Here is a 23947-nt window from a genome sequence, read left to right as displayed (position 1 = left end):
CTTGGCTAATTTTTTAAAAACTCAAAGGCACCAATATTTTAAAATCATCAACATTTTAGTTGAAGTAAATAGGATTATCTTTAAATAGCTCATATTTTGCTTAGCTTAATTGATAAATTACAATAAAACTTTAGAGGATATTTAGATATTTGAAGCTTCACTAGTAACTAGGGAATATAGTTTGTACTAAACAGCTTCGTTGCACTTTGAAATAATAGATTTGTAATCTTAAGAAATTGAGAACTAAACATAACAAATGGAAAGATGAAGAATATGAGTATCCTAAGGAGGGGGTTGCATCATTTTAGGGTTTATGGGACGATCTATAGGAGCTTCCCTGGTAGCTTAGATGGTAAAGAATCCACGTGAAGTGCAGGAGATCCCTGGATCAGGAAGATTCCCTGGAGAAGGGAATGGCAACCCACTCCAATATTCTTGCCTGGAGAATCCCATGGATAGGGGAGTCTGGTGGACTATAGTCCATGGGGTTGCAAAGAGTCAGACATGACTGAGTCACTTTTACATCGGTTCTTAGTAATTTTCAAGATGACTGGCTATGGAAGAATGCATTCTGAATTACCTCCTTTGAGTATTTTTGTCAATGAGGCAGGTAGTGGTGGTAATTATAAAAGGATAATGTTTGGGCACAGAGTCAGATGGGAGAAAGTGATGAAGAATTTTTCTAGTCAGAGGCTGTGTTAATTGCTAAAAATAGATCGATCCCATGCCAGTGTTTATATGTTCCACTCTGCTTTCTGTCTCAAGTCCTAGAAGAATCTGCAGTTTCTTCTCCTGATGCTTTCTCTCTTGCATTTTTGAATATTGCTTTCTGAGCATCTTTAAAAAAGGATTCAGTCCATTCGATGGGAGGCCTAGGTTAACTTGTGTATAGTAGCCACTAAAGAAATTGACCCAAGAGATTAGGAAGGAAGGCAGGAAGAGTGAAATTTAGAGTGGCCACACTTGTTACCTTATTTGTTTGGGTAGCAAGGACCAGTCCCAGGTACGGGCAAGTGGACTAGAGAGGGCTAGGGGCCATTCTAAGTATGGGAGCCTTGTGTTTGACTTATGAGGACACATGGCCTTGGTTCTCCTGCACTGACACACTTCAAGTAGCCACACTGAGGTTAATGGATTTGCCCTACATGACAATGCTTACAGTCACTTATGAAGTACGTCGCAAGCACCTTGTTATCTAACTAGGTAAAGCACTGATGTTGTCAATATTTCCCTCATATATTAGAAGGTTCAAGATTATTCCTATCACTGTATCTTTAATCATGAACATTATTCTTGGTTTTGAGAGAGACAGCAGCAATATATAACTTTTGAAAAACTGCCTGAAGCTCTAGATTGCAGCTAGGGTATGAGAAACACACAGAATCATGTAAATGCCCTTGGGAGTACGTGGCATGGGGGAACATTATTGGTCATGTTTAAGGCGAGGATAAAGGCTGAGAATCTCTGATATAATCCAGTTAAGGTTAGTTTCTCAAATTAAGTTCATCAGTTAAATATTATTTGCCTTTTAAGTGCAGCACATTACTAGATACAGCAACTCGGATGATAAGCCATATCAGTCATGATGTTTGAAAGTTGTTCTCCAGGCTGAAAGAAAAGTACAGTTTTGCCTAAATATACATGTTAAGCCGGTTTTAGAAAAGGCAGAGGAACCAGAGATCAAATTGCCAATATCTGCTGGATCATCGAAGAAGCAAGAGAGTTCCAAAAAAACATCTATTTCTGCTTTATTGACTATGCCAAAGCCTTTGACTGTGTGGATCACAATAAACTGTGGAAGATTCTGAAAGAGATGGGAATACCAGACCACCTGACCTGTCTCTTGAGAAACCTGTATGCAGGTCAGGAAGCAACAGTTAGAACTGGACATGGAACAACAGACTGGTTCCAAATAGGAAAAGGAGTACATCAAGGCTGTATATCCTGCTTATTTAACTTATGTGCAGAGTGCATCATGAGAAACGCTGTGCTGGATGAGGCACAAGCTGGAATCAAGATTGCCGGGAGAAATATCAATAACCTCAGATATGCAGATGACACCACCCTTATGGCAGAAAGTGAAGAAGAACTAAAAAGCCTCTGATGAAAGTGAAAGAGCAGAGTGAAACAGTTGACTTAAAGCTCAACATTCAGAAAACTAAGATCATGGCATCTGGTCCCATCTCTTCTTGGCAAATAGATGGGGAAACAGTGGAAACAGTGGCTGAATTTATTTTTTTGAGCTCCAAAATCACTGCAGATGGTGGTTGCAAGCATGAAATTAAAGATGCTTACTCCTTGGAAGGAAAGTTATGACCAACCTAGACAGCATATTAAAAAGCAGAAACATTACTTTGCCAACAAAGGTCCATCTAGTCAAGGCTATGGTAGTCATGTATGGATGTGAGAGTTGGACTATAAAGAAAGCTGAGCGCCAAAGAATTGATGCTTTTGAACTGTGGTGTTGGAGAAGACTCTTGAGTCCCATGGACTGCAAGGAGATCCAACCAGTCCATCGAAAGGGGATAAGTCCTGGGTTTTCATTGGAAGGACTGATGCTGAAGCTGAAACTCCAATACTTTGGCCACCTGATGCGAAGAGCTGACTCATTTGAAAAGACCCTGATGCTGGGAAAGATTGAGGGCAGGAGAAGGGGCCGACAGAGGATGAGATGGTTGGATGACATCACTGACTCAATGGACATGAGTTTGGGTAGGCTCCTGGAGTTGGTGATGAATAGGGAGGCCTGGTGTGCTGCAGTCCATGGGGTCGCAAAGAGTCCGGACACGACTTAGCGACTGAACTGAACTGAACTGAACACATTAAGCTGTTTAAATATGTCTATTGTCACAAAGAAAATGAGTTGATTGGGCTTGGATTAGGATTATAAGCTCCAGTTTTAGAATAAGGATAAAAGTGGGCAGAAGTGGAGGCAGAGTGTTATCAGTAACTAGAAAAAATTTTAAGATATATAATCATACAATGAACATTGTCCTTCAGCAGTTCTTGGTAATGTAAAATCAATGTATCATAGCTGTGAATAGTAAGGTTGGAAGAGATAAGTACATTTAGTTTGGATTTGGAATGTGTTATGGACTTTTAAATGATTGTAGTAAGTTTCATGTTTTGGGAGTCATTTCCCGAAGCTTCATAAAGCCTGCCCTCAGGTTCCTGAGACTTCTCCACTCCCCTCTGTTAATTTAATTTTTTTCATCTTGTGAGGAGAGCTTTCTTTCCAACTGATGCATGTTTAAGTCTTCCCTGGTGTTGGAAAGGTGGTTGTTACACCTTTATATGGGCTATTTCTATATCAAGAACACATTGAGAAATTGAAATATTAAGAGAAGGACTTTAGCATATTAGAAACCATCAAAAGTGGAGTTTTTCATAACTAATGAGAACGTACTGCATAGCATAGGGAACTCTGCTCGTGGCGACCTCAATGGGAAGGAAATCCAGAAAAGGGGAGATACATATATGTGTACAGCGTTTCACGTTGCTGTGCAACGGAAACTAACGCAACGTTGTGAAGCAGCTATCCTCCAATAAATTTTTTTTAAAAAGTGAAGTTTTTCAAACTAAGATTCATGGGAAACCTTGAAATGTAGTTTATTAATTCCATTTTTAGTACCCAAACAGTGTAAGTTATCAAAGTGAACTGTGATCAGATAATATTTATAATTTAGGACACTTGGAAAGAATTTAAAAGTCAAAGTACCTTAAAACCTAATCTAAAATATTATATCCTCCCATTGTAAAATAAATGAAAAATATATTAATAGAAAAGAGGTGGAAAAATATAGAAGTCTCCCAGAGTTCTTTCATTGATGAAACAGTATGTAATTATCTTTAATATGTCTTACATCTTTCTCTTTTTTATTAATATTTGTTTGCTCTAAGTACAATTGGAATTAGCAACTTTAACTGTCTTTTTCTATTTCATATATTAGAAACATTTGATAAATCATCTAGTTTTATTTTATAACTTTAAGTAGCCATACAGTAGAGAAAGAAGTTTAAATGTGTTTTCAATTTTGTTAGAGATAAATTATTTTCAAGGTATTTTTTTTCTGTGTAGGTTTTAGATATGTGCACAATGAGAATGAACCTAAATTCACCAGCCAGATATCTTTATGACTTATATGGCAGAAAAATCAAAGAGATTTCAAAAGGTAAGTGGCAAAGATTTTGTAAACTATGTAATACTATCTCAAAAGACATTTACATAATTTTGTTTTTACTTTGTACTTTTAAAAGGAAAACAGACATAAAAACCAGTTTAATTATAACATGAATAAATATGTCATTCTTATAGAAAGGGAAGTCATGAAAGATTATTAAAGTTTAGAGAAGCTTTTGTTTCAGCATGTTTTAGTCCATTTGGGTACTATAAAAAAAACCATAAGTGGTTTAAACAGCAGACATTTATTTCTCACAGTTATGGAGGTTAGTAAGCCCAAGATCAAGACATTGGTAGATTCTGTGTCTGTTAAGGGCCCTTTTCTGATTGATAGACAGCTGTCTTCTCCCTGGTTCTTAGACAGTAGAAAGGACAAGGATGCTCTCTGAGGTGCTTTATATAAGGACATTAATTCGTTCATGAGGGCTCCACCCTCTTGACCTAATCCTTTTCAAATACAATCACACTGGGGGTTAGATTTCAACATATGAATTTTCAGGGGTCATGAACATTCATCTAAGCACAGCACAAGCTTAGATTTTTTAAAAAATGATGGGTATTTTAACCTTAGCAAGCCATACTTAGCAGACAAAAGTAATTGGTATACTTTTATATTTAGCAACGTCTATGATATATAGCTTTCAAACAGAAAGACAAACTGTGCTACTGTATGCTCAGTGATTTCTTTTTTAATGTTTTGGTTATAACTTCTAGAGGTTTTTCAAACGTCATGAAATATGCTTTAAAACAATTTTGTTTGTGTTTGTCAAAATAAGAGATCTTCCTCTATATTTCTAAAGGCGCTGATTTGCCATTCTTTGAAAGCAAAGATACTTGATTCCACATTTGTGCTATCATTAAATTACTGTCAGCAACAATTATTACTTTACTTTTTACTTTTACTGTTTAAAAATTTTACTTTTTATTTCTCTAGTAGTAGTTAATATTACTTTAATAGTGCCACAGTTACACTATTAAATATGCTTCTGTATAGTTCTATCACTTCATTTAAACCTTGAGTTCACATATCTGAAGAGGGCCAGAATTGTAAGTGGCATACTTAACTGCAAGGCTAGATCCAGAAAGATGTGATTTTAGGATATAACTATACTAGATACTCCCATTTGTTTCCTTTATCCTTACTTTTATTGTATAAAAGCAAACTTTCCTAGCTTTATCATCCTTAATGAATCCTATTGAGTGATCACGGATATTTTGGGGCTTCCATGGTGGCTCAGAGGTTAAAGCGTCTGCCTGCAATGCAGGAGACCCGGGTTTGATCCCTGAGTCAGGAAGATCCCCTGGAGAAGGAAATGGCAACCCACTCCAGTATTCTTGCCTGGAGAATCCCATGGAGGGAGGAGCCTGGTAGGCTACAGTCCGTGGGGTACTTTTTTATTTATAATTCTTAAATTTTTTTGCTAAGTATTATATATTTATGTATGTGTGTGTATTAGAAACTAAATCTATTTTTCTTGGTTATTTTTTAACATTGATGTTAGGTATAAGCATTATTTTTTATTTTATTAGGAGTTTTCACCTGAAGGTTTCAAGGCGCTTGTAGATACTTACCCATTACTATCTAGAAGCATTAGTTATTTACCTCTAAGACATTGGTAACACAAGCAATCCCTCCTTATGTTTTTTTTTTCTGGGGGAATTGGGAGAGTAACATTATTAAAGTTGATTTCTTCCTTCTTACATTTTTGGCCCCTACCTCACCACATTGGCTTAAATTTTCTAGGATAAACAATACTACGTAACTGCTCTTAAATTTTCATTAAGAAAATAAAGAACACTTTTTCTTAAGATCCTATCTTGCTTTGAATAATTTCCAGCTCACCTGGAATTAAAAAAATTGTGTTTGAGTAAATTGCTGGAGTTGAAACTCTAAGAAGCCCTGGTTAAGATAAAAGTTTACATTTAGAAAGTTGTTTTTTTCCCCCATCCCAAATGTGGTATAATAGAATTACTTATCAAAACAGAGAAGTTCTGACTCCAGGCGTGAGACTCCCTGGCTGCCAGGGCATCAGATTCGTGCCTCGTGCTCCATGTGCCCCAGAGTGTGCTGTTATCACAGTTTAATGCATGCCTTGCCCCGTGGTTTTGCATACTTATAAAAGCTTATGCCAGCTGAAATTAGCCTATGCAGCTACTAACATGTGGAAGCATAACAAGTTCACTGGACTTAAAATACTTAAAGAAGCTAATCCTGTTGGAGGAACTTCCAGTCTGCAGCACCCTAGTCATTTAACATTAGGTTTTTGCATTTCTTTTTTCTTTGTTTGTTAGTATGATTTTGTGCATCAAGTGATTGAGGTCCCTAAACTTTTATGTCTGATAGTCTTCTGAACTTTTAACTTGGGAAAGGTCAGGTGTTATATAAAGCTCTCTTTTACTTTAAATAAATGCCAACATTCTGATTTTATGTATGACTTTCTTTTGATTGCTTGCTCAGTATCAGATCAGAAAAAGTCACTTAATAATGTTTAATATTAATATCATAGAAATTATATTTTATTTTAAGCACAAATTACGAGTGTAATGGGTATCAAGAGTGGAAAGTAACAGATGTACAAAAGAAAAAAATTTTCTCCTAACTGTTGCTTCTTTTTTGGCATTAGATATACTTTCAGGTGTTCATCCTATGCTATGAGAAATGAGCACATTTGACATGACATTAAACCATTTTTATTTTTACTTTTTCAAGTCTAATAAAACCTTCAAAATCCCATCAGACTTGCAAATGGTCAAATTTCTAAACCATAGAAGATTTTAGCAAAGAAATTTACTTTGTTCTATGCGGAAAAGTTCTTAAGTTGTGTTTCCTATGTTGATCTATCCTTTTGAGAGTAGAAGAGAAGTACTCACTGTGTAAAGATGCTGTATCCCACATGTGGTCAACGTTACTGGTACAGCGTTTCTACCAGAGCATGAAATAAGTGTGAGAAATGCGTTCTGCAAAATTACACCCTCAAAAATAACAGGGCTGTGAGAAAAATAGGTTTGAGGAAGACCATTCAAAGTCTATATACTTTTAAAACTGGAACACTATCTAAAATAATAATTATTAACTTAGGAGATAATATGAACAGTCTGGGTAGTCATCTCAGAGTTCTGCAGAAGATCGTAAAGCTGCACAGAAACATTAGAATGTGAGACAGTGCGGATGAAAGTCAGTTGGAGCCTAAGTCAGTGGGTTTTTTTAAAGAAGCCACAGGAGGAAGCAGAACTCCCACAGAGAGTCATGCAAGGCAGAGGAGGGTGCACCTTTCTGGGAAGGGAGTGCCAGCACAGCAGCCAAGCTGATGTCTTTTATCTTCCCTGCTAAAGGACAGAGTTCTACTACTACTCTGTTGGTCTCCACTGCCTAGGAAAAAAGCATGTATTCGCCAACCAAACCTTATCTTGCTGACATCATTACCCTATTTACCAATCATACATGAGCTACCTGGGTCATAGAAACGCTTGGTAGTGGCAGAACACATGTAGATAGTGTTAGATTTTGACGAAGTTGTTTAATAACACTCTTACTTCCCTTAACATTCCCCAGCATTTTGTTCTTTTAACTTATTTATTAACTTCTCTCAACTTATTTATTACATCATGATGAATGAAGGGGGGGGTCATTCTTCCTCTTAAGAAAGGCCATAGTCTCTTAGGACCTTTCTGATGCTACTATTCCAATAACCAAGTCACTCCTCCCCACTACTTTGTGGATCTTTCTAGCATGGTGGGTAGTATGAAATGTACCCTAGAAGATTCTGAAATGAGTTAGAATAGTACATTAATTAAGTTGGCTTCAAAGTCATGCTATGAAGCACTAAACATTCATTTCCTATTCCATTTCCTACTTCAGGTTAGCTGCCCCAAATAGCTATATATTCTTAAAAAAAGTTCTTCAGAGATTCTACATTGATATCAAATGACAGGATTAACATATTTCAACCACAGAATTCCAATAACATACCCTCAGTGTGCATGTTTACTCTTGCCCATTATCAGATTTTTGTAAAGAAATCAAATTCGAAGAATAAAATGCCAAAGAAGTTAAAATCCAAAAATTTTAAGTCTTCAGAGAAGTGAATTCCAAAATCAAATAATCTTACCTTCGTGAGCTAAAATCCAGTAAAAGTTCAAACTTTTGAAATTAAAATTCAAAGAAACTGAAGTCCTTCCTATTTGATGCTTTCCAGTATCAGCCAGATGGCTTCTGGATGGCTGGTTTGAGCTGGAATTCCTCCAGCAGCTACCGTCTGGGCTCCTGCCGTGGGTGTCATCCCTCAGGACCTCAGAAGTTGAAATGGGTCTCCACCAACTTTCTCATGTTCCCTACTTCCCGCAGAACCAACAGATGACCACATTAGCCCTACACCCAGCACATTCAGAACAGAATCCAGTTCCCCAGTTTCTCATATGGTCTTTCCAAGCAAAACGATGTGTTTCCTGTTTGGCATGATCCACACCCACATGACCATTGCCAAAGACCATAGCAGAGACTAAGTGAAGGAAGGCAAAGAAGAAAAACCATTGTTCATGTGAAACTTGCCAGAATGCCAGCCAATTTTTATTGTTGAGCAGAGTATATGACCTGTGACAAAGCTCAAAGGGAAGCAGCTTCCCATCAGAACATTATTTAAGCATTATGTATTTATAATATCTTGCTTGAGAAATTGACCACTGTACACTGTCTCCTCTCTCAAAGAGGTGTTATGAAGTGTCAGTTAAGTGCCTTGATTTTGGAGCCAGAATTCAGATTTCAGTTATGCCACTTATTGTATGACCTTGAACAGGTTATTCAGTTTCTCTGAGAGTCAGTCTCCTAATCTAAGATAGGGATTATAATATTTACTTTAATAGATTGTTGTAGAATTAAATAAGGTCTACTTAGAGTTCTCAGAACACATGCCTGACACTTGGTAAGTGTTGTAGAACGTTATTATCATTATTGCTGTTATTTTTATTCTGGAAGAGGGTACTGAGCATGTTGCATTCTTGCAACATTTAGAAATTTATATTAGTGGTGGCCTCCGTCACACTTGTTCAACTTATGAAAATAACTCTTCCCTTATTTGCCTTTGTAGAATATTCCAGGCATCTTAATGTTCTTTTCTCTCTGAGTCCTGTGTTTCCGGACCCCATGCTGAGCAAACGGTAGGCTTTAGCTGGTGGCATAGCACCCACCTTGCCCTGGGAGCAGTCATTTCAATCCTGGGTCCCAGTGGCTGCTGTACCGACCTCTGGCTATGGAGCTTCAAAGCCCAAGAAACTTCTTTGATGGGCATGGCTTCCTCCATATCGCCACATCAGTTCCAACTGGAGAATAACTTTCAGTGCATTTCTGAATTGAAGCAACCGTTTATGTTTCTGAGGCTCACGTTGCGTTAAGTGCCCAGTGACGACCACGACCCTACTGCCACTTCCTCCTGAAGACATGGTATTTCCTCACTTTTTTAACGCTCCTGGTCTTGAGTTTTTGTTTCTGTCCTCTCCTGCTTCAGTGTTTAGGATTTGCCTCTGGGGTTTGTCTCTACTGTATTACCGTTCCTTTCAGAAAAATTCCCTTCTGTGACAGATTGGGGCAGCATAGTTTGCAGAAGCTAAGTTTCTTTCTTTTCTCTTAGTTTCCTTTTGCTTTCTGGCCCATACTTGTGTTTTTCTAACATATTTCCCTAGCTATTTTTTCCTTGCAGAGTCTCTCATGGTGAGAGATATGAAGTCAATAAGTTCCAAGTTTGTCAATAGCATCCTTTGTTCAAACCAGTCTTATCCATTTTCACCTTACTGAGTTAAATAATCCTACCCAGGATGTATTTTCCCACAGTTCAACATCTAATTTAGATCTTGATTGGACTCCTTGGTCTATTATTGTTCTGCCTGAATCTCCTGTAATGTAATTCATCTTGCCTTTGCCTTTTCTTGATTTTAGGCCCATGATTTTTTGGAGTTCATTAAATACTTTTTTTGGAGTGCTTTTTGTAATCTTCCTTGTATTCCCCTCTCCAGTTTGTTTAGATTTTATATGTACTCTTCGTATAACTGTTCTGTCCTTGTAAGAGATTCTCCAGTTGCTCATACTATTAATTTATCTGTAACTTACACACCCCCTCTTCATAATATTCAGGATTCTGCCTTCGCTGGGGATTTGTTCTCTAGAGAAGATTTGCTCTCTGAGATTTCTCTGTTGGGTTTCACTGGGGCTCCATTTCCTACTTCTGATTTTGTAATAATTAAAATATATACTCCTTTAATAATAACTTCTTTAAGAGTAGTTAGACTTGAATGTACCTCCTGTACCCTCGTACCTTCACGATTCAGTTTTTGTTTTTCGTATCTGTCAAATGTGTGTTCTCAGATCAGATGTTTAACTTAATCTAAGGAAATTTTTTTCCTCCTGGAGCTAAATAAGCTGTCTTATTTGTTTTCATGCATACACTGTTACTTTCTGATTGTAAGATTGAAGCATATTTTAAAACCACTTTATTTTCTTTTTGATTCCTTTAACAAATTTGACTCCTAGATTTTTAATACTTTCTTCTAGTTGTTTTACTACTTTAATCAGAGAAGAAACAGCATTCTTTTTATAACAAATCTACCACGTTTCTATATGTGAAGCCACAGTTTGGTTTCTGACAATGAGAATCATGGTTGAAATTTATGTGATAAGAGTCTATCTGAATTCGTGGTATTTACTTTAAAGGCTTGCAGATAAGCCACATGAAAATCTAATGTTAGCTCATCCACAGTGCCTTTTTGACCCAGAATGCACTTTAAAATAACGTCATGGAAGGGCTTCTCTGGTGGTAAGACTCCGTGATCCCAGTGCAGGAGGCCCCAGTTCAATCCCTGGTTGGGGGAATTAGATCCCACATGTCTCAACTAAGAGTTTGAATGATGCAATGAAGACCCAGTGCAGCCAAATAAATAAATATTTGAAAATAATAATGACAAAATAACATAATGGAGAATAGAATTTGAGGCATGGGGCCTAGTGTTTCCTATCTAGGCCTGGTAGTAGTAGTAATAATGTTAGTTGTTCAGTCATATCTGAGTTTTTGCGACCCCATGGACTGTAGACTGCCAGGCTCCTCTGTCCATGGAATTCTTCAGGCAAGAATACTGGAGTGGGTAGTCATTTCCTTCTCCAAGGGATCTTCCAGATTCAGGAATTGAACCCGGGTTTCCATTTAATGATAGACCTTCACTGGGTTCTAGCATGTGTAGAACCCAGGTGCTACTGTATTTTAAAGTCCTGACTGCAGATTTAGTTGTAGAAAAGCATAGACAACACAGAAAAGCAGCAAGTATTGTTCTGCCTTCTGATGCCTAACATGATCTAATCCCGATCTCAGATTTACCTGCAGCACCAGGTGACATTCTCTGCATGCTTCAAGTGCAGTGGCTACAGCCTGTGCAGTAAGGCAAGCATGACCAGCTTGGGGTACCAGGGCCTGCATAGACAGCACCCCTCAGTATACTAAAGCAGTTACCCCCACCCCTGCTCTGGGCTAGCATTTTCTAAAGGCCAAGGTTGGTAGAACTAATCCCAGCTGCATTTAGATGCTATAACCCATCAAGCCCAAAATTCTATGCAGTTCTTGATTATTAAAAATTTTTAGGCCAACCTCCATATTCTCCATGTATAGTTCCTTCAGTAAGAGCACAAATATAAAACCAAAAATTCAACTACAGGACCCAGCATAAGCTTCTAGAAACCATTGAGGTTGAAAAGCAAGTAAGCAAACAGAACCCCCACATAGTCCTTGCCGATTAAAGCATCATCAAAGCATGAAGCCACCAGTCCAGGCCCCTCCGTAAGTCTCAATATTTTGGGGTTATTTTCTCTCCAAAGTTACTTCTTATGTATTTCTCAGGATTCCTAACAAACTTGGTCTCCTAAGCACAGCAATTTCCTGAGTTTTATGAGACATTCTAGCAAAATATTGAACCTAAGGTGGTAATGAAAACCCTAGAATTTGTAGGCAGCTGGTCAGAGGGAGTACATTCTTTTGGAGAATTGTGCCCTTAATCTTGAGTTTGATAAACTTCTTGCATTTGGGAGACTGATATTTCCCAATTTCAATATATACCATAAGTAAAGCTACAGTAATTAAAACAGTATGGTGCTGGCATAAGCATAGACATATAGACCAATGGAATAGAATTAAGAATGCAGATATAAGTCAATACATTTATGGCCAGTTGACTTTCAAAAGGGTGTCAAGACCATGCAATGGTCTCTTCAACAAATGATGGTGGCAAGACTGGATATCCACATATAAAAGACTGAGGTTGGACCTCTACATGGAACCATTTACCAAAAAAAAAAGTAATAAAGAAAAACTGAAAATGGATCAATGACCTAAATGTAAGAGCTAAAAGTATAAGACTTTTCCAAGAAGATGAAGAAATAAGTCTGCATAACCTTGGATTTGGCAATGGATTCTTCAACATAACACCAAAAATATGGGCAACAAAAGAAAGAAGTAAGTAAAATAAGAAATAAGTAAATGGACTTCTTCAAATTTAAAAAGAAATTGTATATCAGAAGACATTATCAAGAAAGTGAAAAGACAACAATTAAGATTGGGAGAAAATATTTTTGACCCATGTGTCTGACCAGTTAAATATCCATAAAATATAAAGAACTCGGACTCAATAACAAAAAGACAAACAACTCAATGAAAAAGATGAGTAAAGGAATTAAATAGACATTTTTCCAAAGAATATGGACAAACAGCCAACAAACACATCAACATCCTTAGTCATAAGGGAAATGCAAATCAAACCTACCATGAAGTAACACTTTATATAAACTAGTGATGGCTATAAAAATCACACACAGACAAAATGGAAACTAAGTTTGTGAAGATAAAGAAATTGGAAACTCTGGACATTGGCAACATGAAATGGTTCAGCCACTTTGTAAAATGATTTAGTGGTTCCTTCCAAAGGTAAACATAGAATTACCATATGACACTGCAACTTTACTCCTAAATACATACCCTAAAAGAATTAAAAACAATCAAATATTAACCTGTACATGCATATTCATAGCAGCACTATAGATAACAACCAAAAGGTGGAAGCCAAACATCTACATCCAGAAACATCCAAACATCTGAAAAGATGGATGCAGAAATACATTGTGATATATTATTCCACAATACATGATGGAATATTATTCAACCATGAAAAAGAATGAAGTACTGATAATGCTATAACATGGATGAATCTTGAAAACATTATGCTAAGTTTAAAAAATAAGACAAGTACCATATTACATGATTCCACTTACATTTGAAATACATAGAATAGCTAAATTCATAGAGATAGCAGAATGGTATTTGCCAAGGCCTATTAAAAAAACTAAGATCATGGTGTCTGGTCCCATCACTTCATGGCAAATAGAAGGGGAAAAAGAGGAAGCAGTGACATATTTCATTTTTTGGGATCCAAAATCACTGCAGATGGTGACTGCAGCCATGAAATTAAAAGACACTTGCTCCTTGGAAGGAAAGCTACGACAAACGTAGAGAGCATATTAAAAAGCAGAGACACCACTTTGCTGACAAAGGTCTGTCTAGTCAAAGCTATAGTCTTTCCAGTAGTCATGTATGGATATTAGAATTGAACCATAAAGAAGGCTGAGTGCTGAAGAATTGATGCTTTCAAACTGTGGTGTTGGAGAAGACACATGAAAGTCCCTTGGACAGCAAGGAGATCAAACCAGTCAATCCTAAAGGAGATCAAACCCTGAATGTTCATTGGGAGGACTGATGCTGAAACTGAAGTTCCAATCCTCTGTGTTGCCAAAGAGTGATCTTCCTAAAATATCCTTCTTTTTCTTTTTTTTCTCAAAACTTGACATAGCTAGACAGTCTGCACACTGTATCCTGACATTTAAGTACAATTATTGTGTGATCTTGCCTTACCCATCCAACTAAATCACCACATCTCACAGCTCACAGCAGGCACCTTCCATCACAGCTAGATCAGTCCCTTCTATGTCATAGACATGCAACGACTCATGTAATGCCCAGCTTCCTTACTTTTGCTTGTATTATCTTATGCCCACTCAATAATCTTTCTATTCTTCTCCATTTATTCAAAGTTCAGCAATTTTTATCAGTCAGGATGTATTATATGACTTTGTTGTAACAAATGACTCCAAAACGCTTGGTGGTTAAGGAAAGGTATATTTTTCACTTATTCTACATGCCATTGTGGGTTGATTGCACCTCTGCTAGCTTACATCAAGGCACTTCACATGTTGAAAAAAGTGACAGTGTTAGTTACTCAGTCTTGTTCTGTGTTCTGTAGCCCATCAGTCTCCTCTGTCCATAGAATTCTCCAGGCAGGAATACTGGTGTGGGTGGTCATTCCCTCTCCAGGCAGTCTTCCATACCCAGGGATCAAACCCAGGTCTCCTGCATTACAGACGAATTCTTTACTGTCTAGCCACCAGGGAAGCCCTGCAATTCACGTGCTATCTCCTTAATTCAGCAGTGTGGGAATATATAATCCTCCCACAGGGAAGGGCACTGCAAGTCATATGGCTAGGCCTGATGGGAGGTATAATTTTTACTTGGGTAAGGGCAAAAAATATTTTGCTTGATCATAGAATATACAACACTATTTATTAACCAAAATTGGTAAGTGTTAATTGCTCACTTGTGTCTGACTCTTTGTGACCTCATGGATTGTAGCCCACCAGGCTCCTCTGTCCATGGAATTCTCCAGGAAAGAATACTAGAGTGGGTTGCCATTCCTTTCTCCAGGGGATCTTTCCAACTCAGGGATCGAACCCGGGTCTTTCCATATGGCAGGCAGATTCTTTACCATCTGAGCCAGTAGGAAGCCCACCAAATTGATATTAGTTATAAATTGCTGTATAGCAAATCACCCCAAAACTTAGCAAGTTAAAGCAATAAACATGTATTTTGTCCTGGTTTTTGTGGGTCAGGAATTCAGGCATGGTTTATCTGGGCCTTCTGACTCTGAATCTCTTATAAAGCTTCAATCAAGGTGTCAGTTTGCAAAGTTGTAAAGTATTACTTAAATCCCACTCTATTTTGTTTACTAATATCTCTTTATCATAACTTTTTTGATACTGTATGTCTGTACCATATGTCATAATATATGTTTATATTGTATATCTGTCATGCAGAGGTGTTACTTCTTTAACTAAAGAGAGATTTTGCTCTTACACTTAAAAAAATCCAAAAACCTATAAAAATCTTATAATATCTACAATAAGACTGAGCATATAATAGACCCTTGAAAATTTAATATTTAAATAATAATTGCTAAATATGATCTTTGTTACAGTAAGTGATGAAAAATACTTTTTAAGTGGCTGAGTGAATTAAAATTTAAAAATTCCTTTTTGAATTACATTTGCAACAGATTATCCACTACTAACCACTTTTTGCTGGTAGTTCTCAGTGCTGTCACTGAATGATTTTCCACTAAGCAGAGACATTATTTTGCCAACAAAGGTCCGTCTAGTCAAGGCTATGGTTTTTCCAGTGGTCATGTATGGATGTGAGAGTTGGGCTATAAAGAAAGCTGAGAACCAAAGAAATTATGCTTTTGAACTGTGGTGTTGGCGAAGCCTCTTGAGAGTCCCTTAGACTGCAAGGAAATCCAACCAGTGCATCCTAAAGGAGATCAGTCCTGGGTACTCATTGGAAGGACTGATGTTGAAGCTGAAACTCTAATACTTTGGCCGCCTGATGCAAAGAGCTGAGTCATTGGAAAAGACCCTGATGCTGGGAAAGATTGAGGGCAGGAGGAGTAGGGGAAGACAGAGGATGAGATGGTTGGATGGCATCACCGACTTGGTGGACATGGGTTTGGGTGGACTCCTGGAGTTGGTGATGGACAGGGAGGCCTGGCGTGCTCCGGTTCATGGTGTCTCAAACATTCGGACACAACTGAGCAACTGAGCTGAGCTGAACTGAACTGAATAGTATTTTGCCATTTTCCGTAGAACTTTAAAAGCTTGGAGATGCAAATGCATTACTAGATGCACTGTACAAGGTAAAAACAAATGAAAATGACTGTATTTTTTGATATCTTCTTCCAAAGTGTTGTTGATTGGTTTACTTTGGATATGAGCATTAGAAGCTTCTTTGGTCATCACCAAAGCCTCACTTTGCCATGGTCTCCTCTAAGTCATCTGCAATAAGTGTCCATCCTGTCACTGCTTTTTCCATTTCTGACAGCTATAATTTAATTTAAAAAATAGAATAGCTAACTAAAATCTATTCTTACACTTTTACCATCGGTCTTGATTTTGTCTTATGGAGTTAAATGATGCAGATTAATTCCCAATCTGTGACTGCCTTTCAGATATTTGAACATGTGTGATTTAAATCTTTTCCAGGTTAAGTATCTCCAATCTCTCCAACTATTTCTCTGACCTCTCACCATCCTGGTTACTCTTCTCTGTTCTGTTTAGTTTTTTTGGTATTCCTCTTCTTGTGACCCCACACTGTACATGATTTTCCAGGTCAGTCAGTGTGAGTAGCCCCACCTTCTCTTTTTCTTCAGGTCATTATTTAACCTACAACTACATTATTATTTCTTTTACATAAATCATATCATTGAGCTAAATTGAACTTAAAGGCAACTAAATCCCTCAATTTTTGCTCACAATTTGCTTTTAAGCTAGTTCCTCATCCTGTGCTTGTACTGCTGATTTTGTAGATATGTGAGCAGAACTTTATACATTGATACCCACTAAATTTCTACTTATAGGAATTTTATTTAGTAGGTTAGCCTTATAAGATTTTTCAGATATTTAATCTGTCAGCCTGGGATTAACAATCTCTCTCATTTTTGTTTTCACTGTCTAAATTGTTGATAAAAATGTTGTGCTGTGCTTAGCCACTCAGTTGTGTCCGACTCTTTACAACCCCATGGACTGTTGTGGATTCTCCAGGCAAGATTATTGGAGTGGGTTGCCATGACCTCCTCCAGGAGATCTTCCCAACCGAGGGATCCCACATTGCAGGCAGATTCTTTATCATCTGAGCCACCAGTAGGCAATAATTAGGGACAGAGATCTTTAACATGCTAACAGAGTCTATACTTCAGATTTCTATTAATCTTTCTGGGTATGACTCTTCATTTACTTATTAATTTACAGGTTTACCTCACCCCAATGTAAACAAAGTTTTCTAATTGCCTCACTCTAGTAACATTATTTTTAAGAGTGAGTTTAGCCTGTCATAACTGGTCATATTGAATCAGTGCTTAAATTTTTACTGTGGCCTGAAGGGCCTTCATGATTTGGTCCCTACCTAGCTTCTCCAGCTTCACATGTAGTACTGAGCCCTTCATCTCTGCACTCAAGTCACTTTATTTTCTTGTTTCTGGTCCTCAAACACTTGATACTCCTTCATGCCCCAGAACCTTACTATATGTTTGCTCTGCTTGGATTCTCTGCCCCTATCCTCCTTGCAAGGTATTGCCTACTCTTCTTAAGGTCTTATTTTAAATGTTTCTTCCTCGAATACCTTTCCCAACATTGCCTTGCTGCTGTCCCACTTCCCCCCTTATCTAGGACAGGTATCCCTGTTACATTAATAGCACCCGATGTCTAGTAATTGTCACAAGTATAATTTAAAAAGATGCTTGAGGAATTATTTAATATCAATCTGTCCCCTAAGTCTAGGGGACAGATTAAGATCCATGAGAACAGTGATTTTGTAGTCTTCTCTTTTCCCACATTTAACCCAGGTCTAAATAAAATACAGGAGGTATTATAAAATAATGTAAATATAAGTATTATAAACATTATTTTAAAATTATATGTATTCTAGAATTACATTATATATAATTATAAAAATTGGGGATGATGCCCTTCTTGGTGAAGCATTGTACTTTGATTCCTTTTGATGAAATGGAAATTTCAGGACACTGAGAGAGCCTAGTCAAAATGCTTCCCTCTTCTTTTATGCCCTAAAAATGCCTAGTACTACACCTTTGTTGCTAGTATTTCTCTTGCTCTGCTAAATGTGGAATTCTGCAATGGTCCAGATGGTCTGGGCCCTGTAAAATGGCATTGTTTTCTTAGTTAAAAGTGGGTAATTCGGAAAGATATATAGCTTGCAGCCTACAGTCAAGCCCCATATGGGAACAACTGTATGTGTGTATTCATTCTGATTCCTAAGAGAGTTCCAGAAAAACATCTATTTCTGCTTTATTGACTATGCCAAAGCCTTTGACTGTGTGGATCACAATAAACTGTGGAAAATTCTGAAAGAGATGGGAATACCAGACCACCTGACCTGCCTCCTGAGAAATCTGTATGCAGGTCAAGAAGCAACAGTTAGAACTGGACATGGAACAACATACTGGTTCCAAATAGGAAAAGGAGTACATCAAGGCTGTATATTGTCACCCTGCTTATTTAACTTATATGCAGAGTACGTCATGAGAAACACTGGGCTGGAGGAAGCACAAACTGGAATCAAGATTGCTGGAGAAATATCAGTAACCTCAGATATGCAGGTGACACCACCCTAATGGCAGAAAGTGAAGAGGAACTAAAGAGCCTCTTGATGAAAGTGAAAGAGGAGAGTGAAAAAGTTGACTTACAATTCAACATTCAGAAAACTAAGATCATGGCATCCGGTCCCATCATTTCATGGCAAATAGATGGGGAAACAGTGGAAACATTGGCTGAATTTATTTTTCTGGGCTCCAAAATCACTGCAGATGGTGATTGCAGCCATGAAATTAAAAGATGCTTACTCCTTGGAAGGAAAGTTATGACCAACCTAGACAGCATATTAAAAAGCAGAGACATTACTTTGTCAACAAAGGTTCGTCTAGTCAAGGCTATGGTTTTTCCAGTGGTCATGTATGGATGTGAGAGTTGGACTATAAAGAAAGTTGAGTGCCAAAGAATTGATGCTTTTGAACTGTGGTGATGGAGAAGACTCTTGAGAGTCCCTTGGACTGCAAGGAGATCCAACCAGCCCATGCTAAAGGAGATCAGTCCTGGGTACTCATTGGAAGGACTGATGTTGAAGCTGAAACTCCAATACTTTGGCCACCTGATGCGAAGAGCTGACTCATTTGAAAAGACCCTGATGCTGGGAAAGATTGAGGGCAGGAGGAGAAGGGGACGACTGAGGATGAGATGGTTGGATGGCATCACCGACTCGATGGACCTGGGTTTGGGTGGACTCCGGGAGTTGGTGATGGACAGGGAGGCCTGGTGTGCTGCAGTTCATGGGGTCGCAAAGAGTCGGACACGACTGAGCGACTGAACTGACCTGAACTGAACTGCTATTAATATTACTTTCTCCAGGAAAGAAATTGCAAGCCAGGGATGCATTCACTTACAACTTTCTTTTGTTTTGGATACTAAATGATGTATTGCTCTGTCATTTTTAAAGAAAAACATCAAAAGAAAGCAATCATGAATTTTGTTTTCTTATTTGTTTTTAATTGAAGGATAATTGCTTTACAGTATTGCATTGGTTTCTAGCAAACAGCAACATGAATCAGCCATAGGCTTAACCCATGTCTCCTCTCACATGAATTTTAAATAAAGAACTTAATTAAACAGGAGGTTTGCAGACCTTCTGGGTTCCCCTGCCTTGTTATAGGTACACCCATTTATCTGGGAAGGAACACACAGACTAGGTAATACTTTGCTTAAAGACAATAGATGTAGCTACAGTCTATTGAGATCTACTCTCCACTGGAAGAAATAATGGCTCTGTACTGCTATTAGAAAGGTCAAGCCCCATGTAAGGAATTTCCCCATGAGTCTCCCTCTCTGCTCATTAAGTATTTGTTAGGCTTTCCTGGTGGTTCAGCTGGTAAAGAATCTGCCTTCAGTGCATGATACCCAGGTTCAATCCCTGGGTCAGGGAGATCCCCTGAAGAAGGGAATGGCAACTCATTCCAGTATTCTTACCTGGTGAGCTATGGTCCACGGGGTAACAAAAAAATGGACATGACTGAGTGACTTTCACTTTCACTTCATTTTCATGCGAGTTATCCCATGTTGGGCCCTAATGATTACTGTTTATTTTTCTAAGGGTTCAAAAACCATTTTATAATCTGTCCTAGAAATTTTCAGGGGATAAAGATCAACTTTATGGTTATAATATCTTCTTTAAAATTCAGGATATTTGCCTCGAGTCCCTTTACCATTTACCTTTACTTCTCAAATTTTATGAAATATAAAAATTTTGGTTTCTTTCTGGAGAAGAATGCCTAATGCTGATGGTTATTTATCAGCCCTGGAGTTTCTCTAGATTAAAATATACAAAGGCAGCCAGTTAAGAGCCCTTTTGTGTAAGAAAGACGCCACTCAGAAGAAGTCTTCATGGCTTCCTTGGGACTGTGCTGTTTGACTTTGCTTTGGTTCCAAGGTACCTTAGATATGGCCCTCAGTGTCCTCTAATGAATTCCAGACGTTTAACTTGAACTAGCTACTCTCATTGCTTGACAATAACAAAAATTGCTGGGAGTTGCCTGGTGGCCTAATGGTTAGTATTCTGGGCTTTCACTGCCATGGACCCAGTGGTGTGGCCAAAACAAAACAAAATAAAGCAAAATATAGAAGTGCTAACTAATCACTGATTTATATTTCTGCTGTTTATCTATAGAGAATATTAAGAATTTTGTCAAAGCTTGATTTAAAAAAATTTTTTTAGTGGTAGTTGGAGAACTCCCATTATAATTGGATCACTGTCATCTTTTATTAAATATGTGAATGCACAATTGTGTGATATGAACATTCACAAAGCAGTCTAATCTGCTCATTGACTCTTTACTATGTCAGAAAACTCCCTTTTAAAGTCTTTGAAACATAGACAGTCTTTTATAGTCGTGAATATATGATTATCACTCCTAAGTGTTGTTGGGCTAAACTTTCTTCAGTATTTAAGTTATTTTTTTAACCAAGTCCTTGATTTTTCTCCCTTCTCTTTGAGTTTATCTTTTTAGCTTCTAGTTTTTATATCTTCTTTCTGGTTCTTTGACCTCTGACACTAAAATCTGTCTCTAACTCTAATGATTTGTCCAAGATCCTAGAAGTTCTTTATTAAAAAAAGTTGTAACAAGTATAATTGCCAATGAAAACAGGTAGTCTAATTGTAAGTACATGCTGTAAAACTTGGTAGCTTGGTCGGTAAAGAATCCGCCTGCAGTGTGGGAGACCTGCATTTGATCCTTGGGTTGGGAAGATCCCCTGGAGGAGGGCATGGCAACCCACTCCAGTATTCTTGCCTGGAGCATCCCCGTGGACAGAGGAGCCTGGTGGTGTGCAGTTCAGGGGGTCTCCAAGAGTGGGACAGGACTGAGTGACTAAGCACAGCACAGCTGTGAAACAGTTGTTTCAAAAGGTCTCCCTGTAAAAAACCCAGCAGTGATTGGTTTTCTTCCTTCTTAGCATTTTGAGAAGAGAGGTGAAAGACAAAATATGTAATGTATTTGTTATAGAAGATTCTACTTTTGTGAAACAAACATAGAGAAATGTCGAAAGGGAATCTTCCATTATAATTACTGTAACTATGAAGACTTTTCAGTTTATCACATTTAGAATATAAATTTTTATGACACACATATATTTTACATCCTAAGTAAAATACTTAAATGTAAATAATGTATTGGCCTCGCATTTGCAGTCAAGGAGACTAAAAACCATTTTATCCACATTTTCTGACTCCTAGGTCTCTCTGAATTAGGGTATGTATGTGCCAGGTATTAGTATTATTATTCCTTCTTTTGAGACTGAAAAAAAAGAAAAAAGGTCCAGCCACATTTTAAAAAAATTATATTAGTTGTTACTTTATAATGTAATAGTAGAAGTTTGAGAAATTTTACAATTAGCTTGCTTTTGAATGTTGTTTACATATGTAAGTGCTTCTAATATTTGACTTTGTTCCTAAGTTTTATTATGTTTTTATTACATCTTTTCTTACTGGATCAACAGTTAGTTGGTGCCTCAGTTAACACCATTTGGATTGAACTTTTCTGAATAGTAACAGAAGTTACAAGTAATAATGTCTAAAAAGTATCAGTTATTACAGCAAGCAATTATGTAATGACATTTCTAAAGGTCTTTACTTCTAATTTTTATTGATTTTATTTATTAAGTTCCAAGCATTGTACTTCCACAACAAATCCTAAGACAATACTTTAAATTTTTGTGCAGAGCTTTAAACTTTACAAAAGCAGGTGATATATATTCAATTGTTATATATTGGTATAGACCATAACCACATGAAAATAGATTAGATATATTAGATATGATTAATTCTTAACATTTCTTTAAGTAAACTTAATTGTATGCATATCAGTTCAATTAAGTTATTTAGATTATTACTAAATACCAAATATTTTAGGTGCTCAAGAAATTGAGTCCACAAAATACTTGTATTTTCAAAGACACATACACTATTATTTCTGTTGAGGGGAAAAACAAGACTCAAACAATAGAGTCCCAGCTTACTTCTACTTGTATAAATCAAGTTATTTAAATGAATGAATTGTGTATGCTGACCTGTTCTACCAATGTGCTACTGGGGATGTATGAAAAAAAGATGTGCATGGTGGTGGAAGTAGAAAGAGGCATAAAGCGTATTGGAAAACTACCAAATGTCCCCTGCAAATGGGCCCTATTCAGAATCAGTAAGCGTATGATGAGTGAAGTGGTTTTGAATATCGCCTTTAGATTCCATGCTGTTACAAGGCCAGCCCTGAACATGGCAACTCTTATTTCCACACACAGTACCTCTTCACTCTCAATTTAACCCCAAAATCTGATGAACCCATTACTCCATACTTGATTTCATGGAACAAGGAGTAGATATAGTTACAAATGATCAATCACAAGCCGTGAACCAAAGCAGCAAGGCATTAACAATTCACACCATTTCGGTCCACTTGCTCAAGCAGAAGATGTGCCAGCATATTTAATGCACAGCTACTTCGTTCAGTTTAAGAAAAGACATGACTCAGGCTGCATTTTCAAAACAGAGGAGACTTCCTAAGATTTCATACTTCCAAGCCCCAATATCACCGTTCACCCACACGTCAGCAATTAAAATAACCAGGTGTTCCGTGAAGGTCACAATGTCTGAATTAAATTTTACCCAGGTAAAACCAATACGACCTATGAAATTCCACTCCCCCCATCCATCCCTGTTCTGTTTGATCCTATCATACAAATCAATGTCTCCTACAGCAGCATTGTAACACTGTAGACCCCACAGGCAATATGCCGTCAGTTTAATAGGATCACTGAAAAACTAAAGCAGCTGTGAAAGATTGCTCTAAGTATAGCAATCGTGCGCTTGTCATTTTGTTCAGTGGAGGAAAAATCCAAATTTGGGTAGGCATTGGTATTTAAGAAAACAACTGCTAAATCTTTTCTCATGAGTACCTTGGGGACAATAAAATTTGACATATAGCATGTAAACAAAAGTACACAGCAGCTGTTAGTTTGGTTTTGTTTGAATAAAAATATAAATCATTCAAAGTATGCCCTCCGTCATTCAATCTTCCCAGCAGACCATGCTTTTGAGTGGCGTCTGCTGGTTGTTCTTGGACCGGGAGCTTTCCAGCTATTACATAAAGCTGGATAAAGAGCAGTAAAACACATACGTACCTTGGCACTAGCTCAAACTCCCTCCAGGCCTGCTTCCTGTCAATTCTGAGTACCTTTTAAGAACTCACCTTGTATCATAGAAAAAAGACTTTTTAGATCAACTTTATTAACAAACATTTTGA

General features: G+C 37.5%; 1 protein-coding gene across 1 annotated transcript in view; it reads left to right on the top strand.

Moving 5' to 3' along the window:
• Nucleotides 1–23947, top strand: part of DCDC1 (doublecortin domain containing 1) — a 449122-nt gene that overhangs the window by 82998 nt on the left and 342177 nt on the right. The window contains exon 7 of the mRNA XM_043481537.1: nucleotides 4079–4172. Within this exon, the coding sequence (XP_043337472.1) occupies nucleotides 4079–4172 (94 nt within the window). The remainder of the gene's footprint in view (nucleotides 1–4078; nucleotides 4173–23947) is intronic.

The sequence above is a fragment of the Cervus canadensis genome, chromosome 11, assembly GCF_019320065.1.
Source record: "Cervus canadensis isolate Bull #8, Minnesota chromosome 11, ASM1932006v1, whole genome shotgun sequence".
Taxonomy (NCBI): Eukaryota; Metazoa; Chordata; class Mammalia; order Artiodactyla; family Cervidae; genus Cervus; species Cervus canadensis.
This window is presented reverse-complemented; position numbering and strand designations above follow the sequence as displayed.